Here is a 20,791-nt window from a genome sequence, read left to right on the forward strand (position 1 = left end):
AATGGATCAATCTAATTCAATCAGCTCCGGATTCATTAGTATAAAAATGGATTACTGCAGAGTAAGGGACTGAGTCAGCCGGACGGATAATTATTTATGGAAGCGAGCCCGATACTGATGCATCCGAACCAGTAATGCCCAATTCTTCCTCAGCCGACAACTGCCATCAATATATAGTCTGTACATCATCATCCACCTAATAACCCTCCAGTGAAAACCCTAATAGGTATAATGTTTTGGTGTCTGGCCGGTGACGGATCACTCAATGGATCGGTTATATGACACATTGGTGAGGCCAATTGCAGCTTTGTCACCCTTACCAGATCCTATGGGAACATTGATGCATCAACCGGCAACACTAGGTCAACAGCAAGAACTAACACTATATATACAAGGAGCGTAATACTACTCTGCACCACATACAGTTATGGCCGAAAGTGTTGGCACCCTTGAAATTGTTCATGAAAATGAAGTATTTCTTCCAGAAAATTACTGCAAGAACACATTTTGTTATACACACGTTTATTTCCTTTAATAATAATAATAATCTTTACTTTTATATAGCGCTAACATATTCCGCAGCGCTTTACACACATTATCGTCGCTGTCCCCATCGGGGCTCACAATCTACATCAGTATGTCTTTGGAGTGTGGGAGGAAACCAGAGAACCCGGAAGAAACCCATGCAAACATGGGGAGAACATACAAACTCCTTGCAGATGTTGTCCTCGGTGGGATTTGAACCCAGGACCACTGCGCCACCGTGCCGCCCTTGTGTTTATTGGAGCAACACAGGAGAGAAAAAATGGCAAATTGGACAGAATTTCCCACAAACCCCAAAAAATGGGCCGGACAGAATTGTTGGCCCCCTCAACTTAATAATTGGTTGCACATCCTTTGGAATAAATAACTGCAGTCAATCGCTTCCTATAACCATCAGCTTCTTACACCTCAGTTGGAATCTTAGACTCTTCTTACAAACAGCTCCCAGTCTCATATGTGAAGGCGTCTTCTCCCAATTGTAAGATCTCTCTACAGGTGAACAATGGGATATAGATCCGGACTCAGTGCTGCCACTTCAGTCCTCGTCCAGTGCTTTGTTTCCATCCATTTCTGGGGGCTTCTTGAAGTCAGACTTCATTCCATTTTCGGTAAACAGTAGAATGATGTGCTTTACCAAAAAGCTCTATCTGTTCACAAGATGCTTTCCCAGAAGGATTTTGGCTTACTCACATACATTTTGGGAAATTGCAGTCTAGCTTTTTTATATCTCTGTATCTGCAGTGGGGTCCTCCTGGATCTCCTGCCATAGCATTTAATTTTATTAACATGTGGACGCATAGGCGGATTTATAATGAGGGCAATCTGGGCTACCGCCGGGGCTCCGGGGGGTCCATGGCCAGATTGCCCTCATTATAATATGTACGGCACCGCGGCACATAGTGGCAGACAGTGGTGGAGGGCCCCCGGACCGCTCCCCCAGCAGCGGCGCACAGCCGCTACTTCTTCTTCGGCCGGGCCAGCACTGTACCCGTTAACTTCCCTGTGTGCTGGCCCGGCCACGTCACTGCTAGGAGACACGGCCCTGTGCGCGACCGTGTCTGCTAGCGTGACTTCACGCAGTGCGCACCCTGAACTGCTACTTACCACCGGAGAGGAGCAGGACGACGGGAGACGTGGGATGGAGTGTGTGTGTGTGTGTGTGTGTGTGTGTGTGTGTGTGTGTGTGTGTGTGTGTGTGTGTGTGTGTGTGTGTGCGCGCAGGCAGACATCAATGTGTGATGTCTGTTAATATGTATTTTTGGGTTTCAAATGTGTTTATGCGTGTATGTACAGTACAGACCAAAAGTTTGGACACGCCTTCTCATTTAAAGATTTTTCTGTATTTTCATGACTATGAAAATTGTACATTCACACTGAAGGCATCAAAACTATGAATTAACACATGTGGAATTATATACTTAACAAAAAAGTGTGAAACAACTGAAAATATGTCTTATATTCTAGGTTCTTCAAAGTAGCCACCTTTTGCTTTGATAACCGCTTTGCACACTCTTGGCATTCTCTTGATGAGCTTCAAGAGGTAGTCACCGGAAATGATCTTCCAACAATCTTGAAGGAGTTCCCAGAGATGTTTAGCACTTGTTGGCCCTTTTGCCTTCACTCTGCTGTCCAGCTCACCCCAAACCATCTCGATTGGGTTCAGGTCTGGTGACTGTGGAGGCCAGGTCATCTGGCGTAGCACCCCATCACTCTCCTCCTTGGTCAAATAGCCCTTACACAGCCTGGAGTTGTGTTTGGGGTCATTGTCTTGTTCAAAAATAAATGATGGTCCAACTAAACGCAAACCGGATGGAATAGTATGCCGCTGCAAGATGCTGTGGTAGCCATGCTGGTTCAGTATGCCTTCAATTTTGAATAAATCCCCAACAGTGTCACCAGCAAAGCCCCCCACACCATCACACCTCCTCCTCCATGCTTCACGGTGGGAACCAGGCATGTAGAGTCCATCCGTTCACCTTTTCTGCGTCACACAAAGACACGGTGGTTGGAACCAAAGATCTCAAATTTGGACTCATCAGACCAAAGCATAGATTTCCACTGGTCTAATGTCCATTCCTTGTGTTCTTTAGCCCAAACAAGTCTCTTCTGCTTGTTGCCTGTCCTTAGCAGTGGTTTCCTAGCAGCTATTTTACCATGAAGGCCTGCTGCACAAAGTCTCCTCTTAACAGTTGTTGTAGAGATGTGTCTGCTGCTAGAACTCTGTGTGGCATTGACCTGGTCTCTAATCTGAGCTGCTGTTAACCTGCGATTTCTGAGGCTGGTGACTCGGATAAACTTATCCTCAGAAGCAGAGGTGACTCTTGGTCTTCCTTTCCTGGGGCGGTCCTCATGTGAGCCAGTTTCTTTGTAGCGCTTGTTGGTTTTTGAAACTGCACTTGGGGACACTTTCAAAGTTTGTCCAATTTTTCGCACTGACTGACCTTCATTTCTTAAAGTAATGATGGCCACTCGTTTTTTTTTACTTAGAATTTGTATTATCGCAAGAAAAAAGCAGCTAACAGTCGATTCATTAGGACTATCAGCTGTGTATCCACCAGACTTCTGCACAACACAACTGATGGTCACAACCCCATTTATAAGGCAAGAAATCCCACTTATTAAACCTGACAGGGCACACCTGTGAAGTGAAAACCATTTCTGGTGACTACCTCTTGAAGCTCATCAAGAGAATGCCAAGAGCGTGCAAAACAGTCATCAAAGCAAAAGGTGGCTACTGTGAAGAACCTAGAATATAAGACATATTTTCAGCTGTTTCACACTTTTTTGGTAAGTATATAATTCCACATGTGTTAATTCATAGTTTTGATGCCTTCAGGGTGAATGTACAATTTTCATAGTTATGAAAATACAGAAAAATCTTTGAATGATAAGGTGTGTCCAAACTTTTGGTCTGTACTGTATATGTCAGTATATGTTTGTGTGTGCGCGTGACTGCATGCGGCCTCCTGCTGTGTATAGATGGCGCCGTGCCGCCTCCCGCTGTGTATAGATGGCGCCGTGCCGCCTCCCGCTGTGTATAGATGGCGCCGTGCCGCCTCCCTCTGTGTATAGATGGCTACGTGCGGCCTCCCGCTGTGTATAGATGGCTACGTGCGGCCTCCCGCTGTGTATAGATGGCGCCGTGCGGCCTCCCGCTGTGTATAGATGGCGCCGTGCGGCCTCCCGCTGTGTATAGATGGCGCCGTGCGGCCTCCCGCTGTGTATAGATGGCGCCGTGCGGCCTCCCGCTGTGTATAGATGGCGCCGTGCGGCCTCCCGCTGTGTATAGATGGCGCCGTGCGGCCTCCCGCTGTGTATAGATGGCGCCGTGCGGCCTCCCGCTGTGTATAGATGGCGCCGTGCGGCCTCCCGCTGTGTATAGATGGCGCCGTGCGGCCTCCCGCTGTGTATAGATGGCGCCGTGCGGCCTCCCGCTGTGTATAGATGGCGCCGTGCGGCCTCCCGCTGTGTATAGATGGCGCCGTGCGGCCTCCCGCTGTGTATAGATGGCGCCGTGCGGCCTACTGCTGTGTATAGATGGCTACGTGTGCTCAATATTAAGTCATACAATTAATGTAAGGCTATGTGTCCTATGTGCCCACGATGCAGAAATGCTCTGGATTTTTGTTTTGAGCGTTTCTGCTCTCCCTGGCAGAAAAAACGCATGCAACCGGTATTGATTTATATAGTGAGACCGTAAAAGAATGGTAAAAAATAAATATATACTTACCTTCTGATGGCCTGCCGACATCAGCAGTCGCATCACCAGTCACATGACTAAATGACGTCACTACAGGTCCTTTAGTCTACCGCGAACTGCCGGGAAGCCAGCATGCATCGGATAAAGACACCGGGGGCCATCAGAAGGTAAGTATATTTTTTATTTTATTTTATTCTTTTTTTTTTACAGGTTCTATGGTACCCGGGTCCAGACGAGAGACTCCTGTCCTCCACACCCGGGTACCATCCGCACATTGAAACGCATGATATCCGAATGTGCAGATGCAGTGATGAGGATGTTATGCGTTCCAATGCAAGTCAATGGCGGCGAAAACGCCGCGCTTCCGCAAAATAATTGGTAGTGCTGCGGATATTTCCGCAATAATAATCCGCAGCGGAAATTTCCGCATCATGTGCAAAGCACATGCGGATTATCATTGGGGAACATAACAGGCCTTCTACCAAGCGTTTTTTAAGCGTTTCTGCAGCGGAATTGCCGCTGCGGAAACGCTTAAAAAATGCATAGTGGGCACACAGCCTAAAAAAAGTTATTATAATATATTAATATTGTGCCAAATTAATTTCACGTGAACTATCACATGATCTATCACAGGGTATCATGTCACATGTGATACATCAGGTGTGTGTGTGTGTGTGTGGGGGGGGGGGTCCGCGCCTTCTATCAAGATCTCTGGAGATGGACATGTAACCTTGAGATTGTTGATATTTTTCAACAGTTTTGGTTTTCAAGTCCTCAGACAGTTCTCTTCTCCTCTTTCTGTTCTCCATGCTTAGTGTGGCACACACAGACACACAATGCAAAGATTGAGTCAGCTTCTCCCCTTTTTATCTGGTTTCATGTGTGTTTCTCATATTCCCCACACCTGTTACTTGCCACAGGTGAGTGTGAACGAGCATCACATGCTTGAAACAAAGTTGTTTTCCCACAATTTTGAAAAGGTGCCAACAATTTTATCCGACCCATTTTTGGGGAGGTGTGTGAAATTATGTCCAATTTGCCTTTTTTTCCTCAGTTTTTTAGTGTTGTTCCAATACACACAAAGGAAATAAACATGTGGAATAGCAATGATTTTCTGGGAGAAATACTTCATTTTCTGGAACAATTTCAAAAAGGTGGAAACACTTTCGACCATGACTGTATACAGGTTAGAAACCAACACTATGCACTATATATACACTCACCAGGTACACCGAGTATGTACTAGAAGAGACATTTAGTAAGAAGGCGTTGGGGGCAATGACAGGTTGTTACCATTTCATTATAGGAAGAGAACATAATGTACTAGTACAGGGAAATATGCAATTAGCAGAAAGTGATCCACAAACCTATTAAAATAATAGATGATGTCCCAATCATTTATTTTTGCAGTGATACACTATCATCATAAAACTAAAAGTGAAGGAAACCACTCACCTCAATAGCAGAGAAATAAAAAGAAGCAACCCCCAGACAGAAAGAGCAAAACCCCACAAAGTGATCCACTGTAATTACATCACTAATCGTGTATTATACTCCAGAGCTGCACTCACTATTTTACTGGTGAAGTCACTATATACATACATTACTGATCCTGAGTTACCTCCTGTATTATACTCCAGAGCTGCAATCATTATTCTGCTGGTGCAGTCACTGTGTACATACATTACATTACTAATCCTGAGTTACATCCTGTATTATACTCCAGAGCTGCACTCACTATTCTGCTGGTGCAGTCACTGTGTACATACATTATGTAAGGCAGCGCTAGTCATCATGCTGGGGGACACTCGCTGCACCAGGTCAATTAAAGCACACCAGCCACGTTTTCCAGTATTTCACAATCCAGCAGTTTATTACACTTCACTACTGCTTATCACCGAGTCCAACTCAGTGGCTCGCCGACATACACATATAATGTCCAGGAGCCTTTCAAGTGGCAGACAGGCCCACTTGGCTCCAGTTACAGCCTTCAGCAAAGTCACTTATATCAACGTCCATATAATGCAGTGTTTTACCTGCTTCAGTCAGATTTGTTCTGCCACCACTGTGGCTTTACAGCTTCCCAGATGGGGGTCTCCAGCCCTCGTACCTTCAAAGGCTACTGGTATGTTTTCTCACCTAACATCCAGCCTCTGCCTTCCAGGACTCTTGCCTTCCAAGCCTACTGGTATCGCTTACACATAAGGATCCAGCCTCTGCCTTTCAGGCTTCACCAGGCTTCACTAGGCCTCACTAAGCCTCTCCAGGCTAACGGTGTCCCACAAGGGAACAGGCCTCACGCCTTTCACACCCGTTTCAAAACTACCAGGGTTTATATATCTTCCAGTGCACACAGGACCTGTGCTGATGTCACAGTCATGTGATCAGACCTTCTGTGTGCACAGGAACCTGTGCTTATGTCACAGTCATGTGATCAGTCACCTGAGGGGGGGGGGGTACATGGTCAGCCAAAACACACTCTGGACCATTACAGTAATGCCGGAAGCCGCTGCATTACAATTACTTGTCCTGTATTATACTCCAGAGCTGCGCTCACTATTGTGCTGGTGGTGTAGTAATGCAGCAGATCTGGGAAGCTGCAGAAGTTCACCTGAATGTGTTTTCTAGAGTGATGGTGAGGGTAGTAGTTCTCACTATATGAGGGTCTTAACACTACAGGTCTCCTCATACTGCAGCACAATGCACCGATCACTGGGGTCCAGCAGCCTCCTCCATGCGTCTTCCTTCCTTCTGTCGCTGCTCATTACTGGGAGCCCCCTGACCAACCATCACTACAGAACGACAGATGTGCCATGAGCATAAATGGCGCAGACGTGCGCTCTCTTGTGAATATCACCGAATGGTTCCTTATGCCAAATCTTGATAATTTACTTTCGCCTACACAACCTCAAAACTGAAGGAGGAAGAAGAGAAGCTTTCACTGCTATACATTTAAGAAAATCCCAGGGCTCTCGCCGCCGCCATTTCCTATTTTTTTCTTCATTTCTTCCCCACTAAAATCCTTTCTAATGAAAACTTCCTCTCCATCTGGCGAAACACATCATTTCGTGCCTTCCTGCTGAGCTAAATGCAGTACACAAATGTTTTTCGAGATGCAAGAAAAGGGCACGGATCCAGAACCGCAGCAAGAGATCAGCAGGGAGGGGGAAGAACTATAGGTTCCAGCAGGCCGTAAGATCACCTGCAGTGTACACCTCCTCCTTTATATAATGCACGGCTGAAGGTTACGCGCCACGATGTGAAATAGCGTCTCGTCCGTTCCGAGGACATCTGCCGGATTAATTCCTGGACACGTTCAATCTTGGCTCGGGGCTTTGCAGATAAGCAGCAGATTAGAGAATGAGAAAAAGCTTCAGACCCTGGATCTCAGTAGCTGCCGTGTATATATTCTATATACTCCGCTACTGATATATACACTGCTCAAAAAAATAAAGGGAACACTGAAATAACACATCCTAGATCTGAATGAATGAAATATTCTCATTGAATACTTTGTTCCGTACAAAGTTGAATGTGCTGACAACAAAATCACACAAAAATCATCAATGGAAATCACATTTATTAACCAATGGAGGCCTGGATTTGGAGTCGCCCCCAAAATTAAAGTGGAAAAACACACTACAGGCTGATCCAACTTTGATGTAATGTCCTGAAAACAAGTCACAATGAGTGTCAGTATTGTGTGTGGCCTCCACGTGCCTGTATGACCTCCCTACAACGCCTGGGCATGCTCCTGATGAGGCTGAGTATTGTGTGTGGCCTCCACGTGCCTGTATGACCTCCCTACAATGCCTGGGCATGCTCCTGATGAGGCTCAGTATTGTGTGTGGCCTCCACGTGCCTGTATGACCTCCCTACAACGCCTGGGCATGCTCCTGATGAGGCTCAGTATTGTGTGTGGCCCCCACGTGCCTGTATGACCTCCCTACAACGCCTGGGCATGCTCCTGATGAGGTTGCAGATTGTCTCCTGTGGGATCTCCTCCCAGACCTGGACTAAAGCATCCGCCAACTCCTGGACAGTCTGTGGTGCAACGTGACGTTTGTGGATGGAGCGAGACATGGTGTCCCAGATGTGCTCAATCGGATTCAGGTCTGGGGAACGGGCGGGCCAGTCCATAGCTTCAATGCCTTCATCTTGCAGGAACTGCTGACACACTCCAGCCACATGAGGTCTGGCATTGTCCTGCATTAGGAGGAACCCAGGGCCAACCGCACCAGCATATGGTCTCACAAGGGGTCTGAGGATCTCATCTCGGTACCTAATGGCAGTCAGGCTACCTCTGGCGAGCACATGGAGGGCTGTGCAGCCCCCCAAAGAAATGCCACCCCACACCATTACTGACCCACTGCCAAACCGGTCATGCTGAAGGATGTTGCAGGCAGCAGATCGCTCTCCACGGCGTCTCCAGACTCTGTCACATGTGCTCAGTGTGAACCTGCTTTCATCTGTGAAGAGCACAGGGCACCAGTGGCGACTTTGCCAATCCTGCTGTTCTGCGGCAATTGCAAAGTGTCCTGCACAGTGTTGGGCTGTGAGCACAATCCCCATCTGTGGACGTCGGGGCCTCATACCACCCTCATGGAGTCGGCTTCTAACCGTTTGTGCAGACACATGCACATTTGTGGCCTGCAGGAGGTCATTTTGCAGGGCTCTGGCAGTGCTCCTCCTTGCACAAAGGTGGAGGTAGCAGTCCTGCTGCTGGGTTGTTGCCCTCCTACGGCCCCCTCCACATCCCCTAGTGTACTGGCCTGTCTCCTGGTAGCGCCTCCAGCCTCTGGACACTATGCTGACAGACACAGCAAGCCTTCCTGCCAAAGCTCGCATTGATGTGCCATCCTGGATGAGCTGCACTACCTGAGCAACTTTTGTGGGTTGTAGAGTCCGTCTCATGCTACCACGAGTGTGAAAGCACAACCAACATTCAAAAGTGACCAAAACATCAGCCAGAAAGCATTGGTACTGAGATGTGGTCTGTGGTCCCCACCTGCAGAACCACTCCTTTATTGAGGGTGTCTTGATAATTGCCAATAATTTCCATCTATTGTCTATTCCATTTGCACAACAGCATGTGAAATTGATTGTCAATCAGTGTTGCTTCCTAAGTGGACAGTTTGATTTCACAGAAGTTTGATTTACTTATTCTGTTGTTTAAGTGTTCCCTTTATTTTTTTGAGCAGTGTACATAAAACCCACAGGATTGGTAAAGAGGAACCGTTTAGGGTACATGAATGAGGCTTGTTGGGTCCCACTGTATAAACCAGAGCGGGTGCCAGCTGTTACCTGGGGACCAGTGCACAGACCCCCAAACAAACTTTCTCCCAGAGTTTTGGAAGATGGTGGTCCACTGATCGCTGCAGCAGATTTTAGCCTTAAGGGGGTCTTTTCCAAGATGACTCAGATTCACACACTATGTTGCAGCTTTTTTTGTGGTTCACGTTTCCACAGCAGATTTCTTTCAGGGTGAGTTTTTCTGCAGCTTCTGAACAGATTTCAAGAAACAGATTTGAGATGAGACTTGTCCACGGCACCAAAATTATTGTCAAATCCAGCACAAGTGAACATATAGGACATGGTGCATATCGAGTGTGGACCCCCAGCAGCAGAATGAATGGACTACAGTGCCATAGGCTCAGCGGCGCATCCCTACAAGTCTCGGAAATGGTGCGCCTTCTGCGCAAGTGCAACACATTAGAGTTTCCGGATTATCAGATGCTGCATTGACAGAAATTCACAACCCAGCTATTACCTGGAAATAGGGCATCTTGTTTCTAAATATTCGATGTCGAAAAGAGGGCAAGGGCACGCATCGTAGAGCAAAGCTGATGGTGGTCAAACATCGGACTGAAAGCATGGGATTATCTTTGTTGAATGTTGGATTAGCAGCATTTCCAGATCATCAGATGTTAGATTTATGGAATGACACATATTGTATAATGCAGACAAAGTTCATAGTCCGGGGTATAAATCCAGGCTTCCATCGCTAATGGGACAAGTACGGCGCTTTCCGAAAATGTTCATGTGTGTCCAGACTTGTTGCTGTATCACATTCCTGAATATCAGGTGCTTAAGAAAGTTTTCTCCATTTCTTCTTTTACTGTCTGTGAATGGAATCCTGTCCAGACACAAGGATACAATTGTATCCAGTGACAATCCGCTGGACTCCAGGCTGATACATTGTAGCTGCTGACACAAGTATCCAATGTTGTGTTCACATCTACAGCCCTTGTTACAGGACACTGCAGAAATGATGGGAAAGTAGTGCGGTTGCGAGACTCGTCTTGGCAAAATGAGGAAAACCACAACCGACTCTTTTACAAGTTACTGGATCCGATGGGCTCAGAGGCTTCCATTTTCAACCATGACATAGATGTGAACTGAGCCTTAGCTGAACAGGTCAGACCTGGATACAACTGGAACAAACTCTCAGCTGTGAAAAGTATCAGCTCTTTATAGGTTTGCTAAATCTGGACCTAAAAAAAAAAAATGTTAAGAAGATGTGTACAACACTACGTAGTAAGTTAGTACTATAGAGGCAATGCTGCTCAGATGTCAGTCTTTACTGCAGTTTTTGCTATTCTGTTCATGCACCAGAAAGATCAGGATGAACAACAAGTCCATTAAACACCAGTCCTCCATGCTGCAATCTATGGGGCTCCCTGAATAGCCCTTTAAAACATGACTCGTGCGGCCAACACTGGGCAGATTATCAATGCTGCAGAGCAACGTGCATAGTTCTGCAGTCTGCGCTCATCGTCGGACCGCCAGATGTCGACATTAAGCGTTCCAAGCTCCTAATCCTCCCCAAACATAGTGTGCCGAAAACATAAAACTTCTGCGAGGAGACGGAACAAAAGCAGCTAATTATAAAGAGTCATCAGATGAGAAAACACTATGAAGAGTCACTTTCTACACCCCAGATCTTGCAATGTTATATGGGGGTCTTTATATAATGCCCATAAGTGACTTCAAAAACATGGCAGAGCGGCAGAAACCATTCATCCTAGTGCATGAGGATAAAATAGTGAACAGATGGGGAGATGGGGCGAGTCTGGGTGTACACACACGAACACACGGCACGCCTGACATCAATGTGCTCGCTTTACAGCACAGCACTGAGTGAGGCGCTGGAAACGCTCCAAGAGAGCAGACAGTCGCAGAGACGCTCGCGCACTCGAAAAGCAAAACAGACAACAAATGGCGCTTTCATCCTCTGAACTCCACGGTGGCGCATCACAGACCTTGCAGATGCCTTGCAATAAGGAAAAGTCAGGACAAACAATGAGACTGCGGCATTACCCTGAATGTAATATATACAATGGACATAAGTCTACACACCCCTATGAAAATTCCAGGATTTTATCATGTAAAGATATTATACCAAGAAGAATCATTACAGAATTTTTTCCTCCTTTAATGTCATCCATAATCTGTACAAATCCACTGAAATATTTTCGGGTGAAAAAAGAAAAATAAAGAAGTAAAATAAAGTAGTTGCATAAATCTGCGCACGCTTCGAAGTTCCCTTTGAATTTCTGGCAGCATTTAGTCTTTTGGGTCAGGGTCTATCAGTGCGGCACATCTAGAATTGGCTATCTTTGGCCACTCCTCATCTTCTGTGTACAGCGCCCTCATATTCAGCTCTAGGCTCGGGCTGGACTGTACCAAAAACTTTCAACTTCTTCTGGTGAAGTTATTCTTTTGGAAATCACTTAGGGTCGTGGTCGTCATGAAAAGTGAAATTCCCCTTCATCTTTATAGCAACGGCCTGAAGGTTTTTATGCAAAATTGACTGATATTTGGATTGTTCATAATTCCCTACCCCTTCACTAAAACCCTAGTTCCAGCTGCAGAAAAGCAGTCTTAAAGCACAATGCTGCCCCCACCATGCCTCTCTGTGGGTATGGGGCTTTTTTGTTGATGCAAAAGGTTGGTTCTGTGTTAAACTTACCTGTTGGAATCATGGCCAAAAGGTTCCACATCGGTCTCATCACATAAGACACAATTTCCACATGCTTTTGGCAAAACATAGCCAGGCTTTGAAGTTTTTCTTTTCAAGAAAAAGCTTCCATCTTGCCACTCAACCTCACAGGCCGGATATATGAAGAATACGGGAAATTATTGCCATATGCAGAACACAATCAGTACTGGCCAGACATTCCCGCAGCTCCTTTAATGTTGCTGTCAGCCTCTTGGCAGTCTCCTGGACCAATTTTCTTCTTGTCTTTTCATAAATTTTTGAGAGACGTCCAATTTAAGGTATTGTCACTGCTGTGCTCTGCTGTCACTCACTTCTTGATGACATGTTGAAAATACTCTGTGCTATATCTGATGCCTTAGAAATGTTTTTATATTATTGTTATTGATAACTTTCCACAATGAGATCCTTTGCTGTATTGTCAGCTGTTTAAGGACCAGAAAATATCAGGAAAATCCTCCTGGAACTGTGAAACTTTCTCTGGGGTTTCTCAGCATCACTGTAGAAGACAACGGCCATGCACCGACTACTATGTAACATGAGTGGAAATGTGATTGGCTAATTCTGAACACAACCACATCCCCGATTAAAAGAGGGTGCTCACACTTACGAAAAAACGTAATTTTAGTTTTGTTACTTTTATTTTCTCTCTCAAAATGATTTTAGTTTATTTCTCAGTGGATTTGTATACATTATGGGCAACATTAAAGGTAACAAAAATCTGGCTTTTTTTTTTTTATCAGGGGCGCGTAGACTTTACATATCCACTGTATTTTATATGATAGAAAAAATCCCACGGAGCACTGTGCAAGATGCAACACAGGTCACTTAATCGAAAAGTCCTTCAACTCTCTAACGAGCTGTAATTCTTCATCATTTTCAAGATCTCTGTTTGCTGGCACTGAATGGAAATATTTCTATTTAGAGTCTGAAATCTGAGATCTGATGCTTCTCACAGCTGAGGGTTTGCTGCACCTCCATCTAAACCACAAGATTGCAATGTATCAGTGCAGGTAAACGCCATCAGCCTCCAGTCCTGAAGAAGGAAGAGTAGAGTACAGCAAAAAGATCTGCACGACCCTGGTCCATGTCAGCATTGCCAGAGCTCCTGCAAACCTTCTCTTACCCGTGGGCATCCCTGATGTGTGGGCACAGCACAACAACATGTGCGCATCTTTTTATTGTCTGAACATGTATAAGAATGTCCCATTCATTGACAGCAAGCACATCTAGATAATGATTGAATGGGATGGAAATGATTATATACAAAAAGAATCCGCCCCAAAATCTCTGGGTATTAATGGGGAAAGGGATATTAAAACAAAGACCGGGTACATCGGTAATGCAAATGGCAACTGCAGAATAAAAACACAGAAATAAAGCTGCCGAGCTGTCAGAGATACTGTGCCGCGGGTGGAGCACTGTATACGGAATAGATATCATTCATGTATCAAGGGATCCATCCATCCATCCATGACAGAGTGCCAAGGGTTAAACACAGTGGTACTGTTCATGGGTAGGCAGTAACTCCAGGGCTGCGGGGCGATACTCTGCAGGGTACAGGTCATTGTGACATGTTCTAGGTCAATACTGAGAAAGGGGCAGGTAAAGTTCAGCTGCGGAGAAAAACGGCTGAGACCGAGCTGGTAATAAATAAGTAAGGAAGGGATCAGTAACACTGCGTGAGCAAAAGGGTTCAGGTCATCAGTGACAGCGTGCTTGCAGGGGTGTGATGTGAACAGAAGAGGAACAGAGCGCACAGGACGAGCAAGGAGGTCAGGGGACAGATGGCAGAGGACACGCGAGGTCAGGGGGCAGAGGGCACGGGGCGCGTGAGGAGGTCAAGGGGCAGAGGGCACGGGGCGCGCGAGGAGGTCAGGGGGCAGAGGGCACGGGGCGTGCGAGGTGGTCAGGGGGCAGAGGGCACGGGGCGCGCGAGGAGGTCAGGGGGCAGAGGGCAAGGGGCACGCGAGGTCAGGGGCAGAGGGCACGTGAGGAGGCCAGGGGGGCAGAGGGCACGGGGGGCGCGAGGAGGTCAGGGGGCACGGGGTGCGTGAGAAGGTCAGGGGGCAGAGGGCGCGCAAGGAGGTCAGGGGGCAGAGGGCACGGGGTGAGCGAGGAGGTTAGGAGAGTGGGGGGTGATCTGTGCTGTATATAGGGGGGTGATCGGTGCAGTATATGGAGGGGGGTCAGTGCTGTATGTCGGGGGTATCAGTGCTGAATATGGGGGTCAGTGCTGTATATGGGGGGGGATCAGATCAGTGCCGTGTGTGGCCGTTGTGCTCTCCTGCTCCTGATGTGACACTACCAGTGCAGCACTCACCGCTCCGGAGCTCATGGGTCACAGTGAGCAGGTCACCTTCCCGGGAGGGCCCCTCCATGCCCAGTCCGCCGTACACAGACACTAAGCACACGGGTAGAGGTGGCAGGGATCCCGCGCCGTGTGCCCGCAGCACAGCCCGCTCCCTCCCGCTCACACCCCGGGCGCCGCTCTGCCCCCCGCCCCGGACCACTACGGCACAGTGCAACCCATCCCACTGCCAACCAGCGCTACCTAACCTGGGTAGCTATTCGCACGCTCATTGGCTGGCGCCTGGAAGAAGAAGGCGGAGCCCGACGCGCCCCAGAGATTCCCCTCCTCACTCCCTCAAAGGTGATTGACAGATTGGGCGGAGCCACTGCACTTCAACAAAACCAGCGACCAATCAGGCGCTAGTGTGTCCCTCCACTACCAACAGCCTGCTCGATGTTGATTGGACAGTTCACCTGGCTGAAGGCGAGATGATTGGTTGACAAAACGTGTCTGTTCTTGAGATGTGTTCCCGCTTTTTTATGTCTTCGGTGAGGTAGAAGAATCCTGTCAGACGCGATTCATTCCGCCTTGAGGCGACAGCTGGTACCTACAGGCTGACGGTGCCTCCCTGTATGTGTGGTGAAACTGTAAAACACTACGAGATACAAATAGTTATATGGAGCCAACATATTCCACAGCACTTCATAATGCTGAGGCTGCACTACAAACATCACTGTGTGAGGAATGGGGCAAACCCGTCGTTATAATAAACCGCGGAATTCATGTGGGCGCTATGCCCCGTGACAGGACGCTTATTGTCCTTCATGCATCAGGTTCCCATGGCAACCCTCTGCCGCCACTGACATCGTGTCCGCAGGCCTCATAGGCAGGACCAGGCCTGAGGATCCAGGTGGATGCTGTCCATGCCTCTAGTGTGCCTGCTCTGCAATGGCCACCTAACAAACCCAGCTCTGCAATGGCCACCTAACAAACCCAGCTCTGCAATGGCCACAAAACAAACCCAGCTCTGCAATGACCACCTAACAAACCCAGCTCTGAAAATGGACACCTAACAAACCCAGCTCTGCAATGGCCACCTAACAAACCCAGCTCTGCAATGGCCACCTAGCAAACCTAGCTCTGCAAATGGCCACCTAACAAACCCAGCTCTGCAAATGGCCACCTAACAAACCCAGCTCTGCAAATGGCCACCTAACAAACCCAGCTCTGAAAATTGCCACCTAACAAACCCAGCCCTGAAAATGGCCACCTAACAAACCCAGCTCTGCAAATGGCCACCTAACAAACCCAGCTTTGCAAATGGCCACCTAACAAACTCCGCTCTTCTAATGGCCACCTAACAAACCCAGCTCTGAAAATGGCCACCTAACAAACCCAGCTCTGCAAATGGCCACCTAACAAACCCAGCTCTGAAAATGGCCACCTAACCCAGCTCTTCTAATGGCCACCTAACAAACCCAGCTCTGCAAATGGCCACCTAACAAACCCAGCTCTGAAAATGGCCACCTAACAAGCCCAGCTCTGAAAATGGCCACCTAACAAACCCCGCTCTTCTAATGGCCTCCTAACAAACCCAGCTCTGCAATGGCCACCTAACAAACACAGCTCTGCAAATGGCCACCTAACAAACCCAGCTCTGCAAACGGCCACCTAACAAACCCAGCTCTTCAAATGGCCACCTAACAAACCTAGTTCTGCAATAGCCACCTAACAAACCCAGCTCTGCTACACCGGACTCTCTGACAAACCACCTGTTGCCGTTCTGCCAACGCAGCACCGTCATCATCTGTCCGTTCTTCATCACATCAGCTCATCCCAACCAAGGGAAACTATTGTTTGGGGCAGTCCATTCGAGAGAGTCGGTACAGCACAAGAAAAGACATGGGAGTGGGATATTCGGATTATGGAGGATTGTAATATAAAATACTCGGCACGCAAGAATTATGCGAAAAGAATACGTTCCTTTTATTCATTCATAAGACAATCCAAAATAAAACATGGTGTTTCGGCCCAATACACCTGGGTCTTTTTCAAATGCGGATTGCAACAATTTTAAGTAGTAATATACGGTTGTAGCATTCAGCGCTGTGAAGAGCAATGTCTGCTGCGTGTATAGCGCTATAATATCTTATATTAATATCTTACAGTGTGGAACCCTTACTCGTGCACCTCTCAAGAGTGCCGTATATCCATTTAACTTATGGAGGATTTTAGTCTTATGATGGACTTAGATGTGTCAATTTGTGCCTGTGGATAGGACAGGTAGGGTGATAGATAGAGATGAGGAGGAGATGTAACATAGTAACGAAGGTTGAATAAAGACCTCGATCCATCAAGTTTAACCTTCCTCCCCCCAATTGTGCATTTTGTCTAATTTAACTGTAACCCACAATGTTATTTGTATCAAGGACATCATCCAGCCCTTTTTTGAAAGCTGTTATAGTATCTGTCATCACTACTAGTGATGAGCGAGCGTGCTTGCCACTGCTCAGTACTCGCCCAAGCATCACCCTGCTCGACAAGCTCGGCGAGTATTTCCGAGTTGCTCAGGCAGGAGCTCGGGTCCCCGCCCTGCATGTTTGGCGCTTTTTAGAGAGCCAATGAACATGCAGGGAATGTCTGCCACGCACTGTAATGCCGTAGCCATGTTGGTTGTGGCATTACAGTGATTCGTTGGCCTCATAGCGTCATCGGTTCTGTATAAGACCTGGTGACGCTAGGCTTGTCACAGTCTATCCCGGAAACAGACAGAGTAGGGAGAAGTGCTGCTGTGTGAGGGACAGAATTGGCGATGTAATAGTTAGGCATAGGTAGTGGTACTCCAGGAGTATATATATATCCATCTGAACTAACAGTCCTTCTGAGGACTAATCCAGCTGCATATATTAATCCTGATAGCAGGAGTTAGGCAGGCAGGGTTTGTGGCAGTGTATACAGCACACGAGGGTCCATTGCACGTTCTGTCTGCTCCTGAAATTTGTAGCGAACGTGGAAAATATTGTCCTCCATTTAGAATTTTGCATCAGTGTGTCAGTGAAGCTATTCACACGTGGTCGCTGTGAAGAATAGGAAACTACAAGCCCACTATTTAAAATTGTGTGTGTCCGTCAGACGTATCACTTATAACTTCTTTTTTCTTCTTTTTAAAATGGGCAAGGTGCGTGGCTAGGGACGGGGAAGTGGACGTGATGCTGATGGTGCATGCCGAGGCCGTGGGCAAGCTGAAATTGTGCCACAACAAACACCCACATCTTGTCGCCCGACCCTCCTGTCCCGATTGCTAGGGAACCGCAGCACACCACTATTGAACCCAGAGCAGTGTCAAAAGTTGTTGGTTGTATAGCAGATAATGCTTCCAGTCACATTGCCACTACCACCACCACCCTGTCTTCCACACGGTCAAGTCTCAGTAGCCGTAAGTCTGGACCGCATATTCCTCACCCTGATCTTACTTCCTCCCACCATGCCGAGTGCCTGGAGACAACTGATCCGACACTTGGACACTCCGAAGAGCTGTTCACTTTTCCATTCATAGATTCGGGCCTCTCGCCCGGCCAGCTTCAAGCTGGGCAAAAGGAGAACGCGTGTAGCGATGCCCAAATATTTGAGAAGCCACAGTCACACGAAGGCGACGGTGGGAAAGTGCAATTACTGTCGCAAGAGGTGGATGATGATTATGAGACACAATTGCCAGAAAGTCAGGAGGAGGACCAGGGTGCGGAAGTGAAAGCTGAGGTGGTGGACGATGAAGTCACTGACCCAACCTGGCAAGGTGACATGCAGAACGAGGACAGCAGCACACTGGGGGAGGGAGGTGTAGCACCACAACAGACAGGAAGAAGCAGTGTGGTGGCCACAGACACAAGCGGGCAACCGTTCCCCGAAACACCAACACGATGGAAGTTGCCAGTACAACTGTTAGGTCTTCCCGAGTCTGGTTCTTTTTTAAAGACTCGGAAGATAACCCCAAAAAGGCCAGTTGCACAATCTGCAAGGTCAGCATCAGCAGGGGTAGCAAAACTAGCAGTCTGACCACCACCAGCATGATCAGGCACATGACTGCAAAGCACCCGACTAAGTGGGCCGAACACCAGGATCCAGAAACAGTGTCTGCGGGTGACTCCCTTGTTTGTTCCGCTGCTGTGCGTGCACGCCAATCCCCTGTCCATGGCGCATGCGAAGATGCCTCCTGCCCAGCACCTGTCATTGCACACTCTCAACTAGCACCATCAGCAACCACGTCCATGCCCTTGTCCCAGCGCAGCGTTCAGTTATCCCTACCCCAGTCCTTGGAACACAAGCGCAAATACGCTGCCAACGCCCCACAAGCCACACTACTAAATACACACATTTCGCGAATGCTTGCGCTCAAAATGTTGCCTTTTAGGCTCGTGGAGACGGAAGCATTCCGCAACCTGATGGCGGCGGCCGTCCCTCGGTACTCGGTCCCCAGCCGCCACTATTTCTCCCGGTGTGCCGTCCCGCATTACACAAGCACATGTCCCAGAACATTAGCTGGGCCCTCAACAATGCAGTTACTGGGAAGGTCCACCTAACCACGGACACGTGGACAAGTGCTTGTGGGCAGGGACGGTACATCTCGCTGACGGCACACTGGGTTAACATAGTGGAAGCCGGGACCCAGTCGGACCTTGGGACGGAACACGTCCTCCCGACGCCGAGGATTGCGGGCCCAGGGTCGGTCAGGGTTGCCCCAACATTGTACAGCTCTTGCACCTCCTACTCCTCCTCTTCAGCCTTCATCTCCGAAATGCCCACATCAGTCAGAAGCTGGAAGCACTGCCTCGGCCAAGCGGCAACAGGCTGTGCTTAAGCTAATATGCTTAGGTGACAAACCGCGCACCGCTGAAGAGTTGTGGACAGCTCTGAAAGAGCAGCCAGATCTGTGGCTGTCACCGCTGAACCTAAAGCCAGGCATGGTCATGTGTGACAATGGCCGGAACCTGGTGGCGGCTCTGAAGCGAGGCGGGCTCACACACATACCATGCCTGGCCCATGTGCTTAATCTCGTGGTTCAGCGATTTCTCAAAACCTACCCAGATCTGCTTGTCACAGTACACCGCGTGTGTGCCCATTTTAGAAAGTCAGCTCCAGCTTCCGCCACCCTTGCCGTGATTCAGCAGCGTCTGCAGCTTCCAGCTCACCGACTGATCTGCAATGTTCCCACGCATTGGAACTCAACCTTGCAGATGTTGGGAAGGATTTGTGAGCAGCACAGGGCAGTTGTTCAGTACCAGCTTCAAAACGTCCATCGGTATTCAGGTCAGCCTCCACATATAAAAGAAGAAGAGTGGGCATGGATGTCAGACATCTGTGCAATCCTCCAAAATGTTGAGGACTCCACCAAGATGGTGAGCGGCGATGACTCCATAATTAGCGTCACCATCACGCTTCTCTGTCTTCTGAAACTATTGCTACTCACAATTAAAGAGTATACACATATATTTCCGTTCTAGAACATGCATTACTAGTTTTGTATCGGGCAAGTGACCTAAATTCAAGCTAAGCAACTCATAACATTATAGCAGAAAGAGAGGAGGACATTGAGTTTAGCGATAAAAAACATAATTTTTATTAATTCAATTTCTTAAAAACTTGCATCCATAATTTATCATACAGTTTAAGATGTAAAGATGGGTACCCAGTGAGGGCTGAAGTGCCCAGGCGCACAGCACATACACAGGTCGCAGAGATCAGCTGCATTTATTGGACAAAAATGGAGCAGTACTTATAGCAGGCACTTGGCAAAGAAAAAAAAAGGGGGAAGAGGGGGGTTAAACATATATTGGTAGTCCATACAATATTACGTGCAGAGGTCCATGTAATAATCTCCCCAATGAATCATAAAGTGCAGGTGTCTTGCGCAAAGAAAAATAAATAATAATAGTAGTAATCCATTCAATGTTCCATGCAAAAGCTCTATGCAATAGATTACCCAGTAGATTGTATAATCATAGTTCCTGCAATAATGTGCCACTAATGACGGGTGAGATTCCTATACATGGGAGCCCTCAGTAAAGAATGTATTAGTAAGGCATGCCATAAAAGCATGAATATAAGAGGAGCTCCCCCCAAAAGTAGAGAGTCAGAGAAACAGCCTAGGCTGACGACCTGGTGCTTGCTGCACAGACATGGGTATGCATTGTTTCTGACTGTTTCTCTGACTCTACTTTTGGGGGGAGCTCAGTGGAAATCCGTGCTTTGGTCTGATGAG

General features: G+C 47.7%; 1 protein-coding gene across 1 annotated transcript in view; it reads right to left on the reverse strand.

Moving 5' to 3' along the window:
• The window catches only part of RPS6KA5 (ribosomal protein S6 kinase A5), a 51,286-nt gene extending 36,461 nt beyond the window's left edge, over nucleotides 1-14,825 (reverse strand). The window contains exon 1 of the mRNA XM_073638243.1: nucleotides 14,566-14,825. Within this exon, the coding sequence (XP_073494344.1) occupies nucleotides 14,566-14,623 (58 nt within the window). The 5' untranslated portion in view covers nucleotides 14,624-14,825. The remainder of the gene's footprint in view (nucleotides 1-14,565) is intronic.
• Between the last annotated feature and the right edge of the window lie 5,966 nt (nucleotides 14,826-20,791).

Source organism: Phyllobates terribilis, unplaced genomic scaffold (assembly GCF_046119375.1).
Source record: "Phyllobates terribilis strain yellow unplaced genomic scaffold, ASM4611937v1 Scaffold_7__3_contigs__length_470593459, whole genome shotgun sequence".
Taxonomy (NCBI): Eukaryota; Metazoa; Chordata; class Amphibia; order Anura; family Dendrobatidae; genus Phyllobates; species Phyllobates terribilis.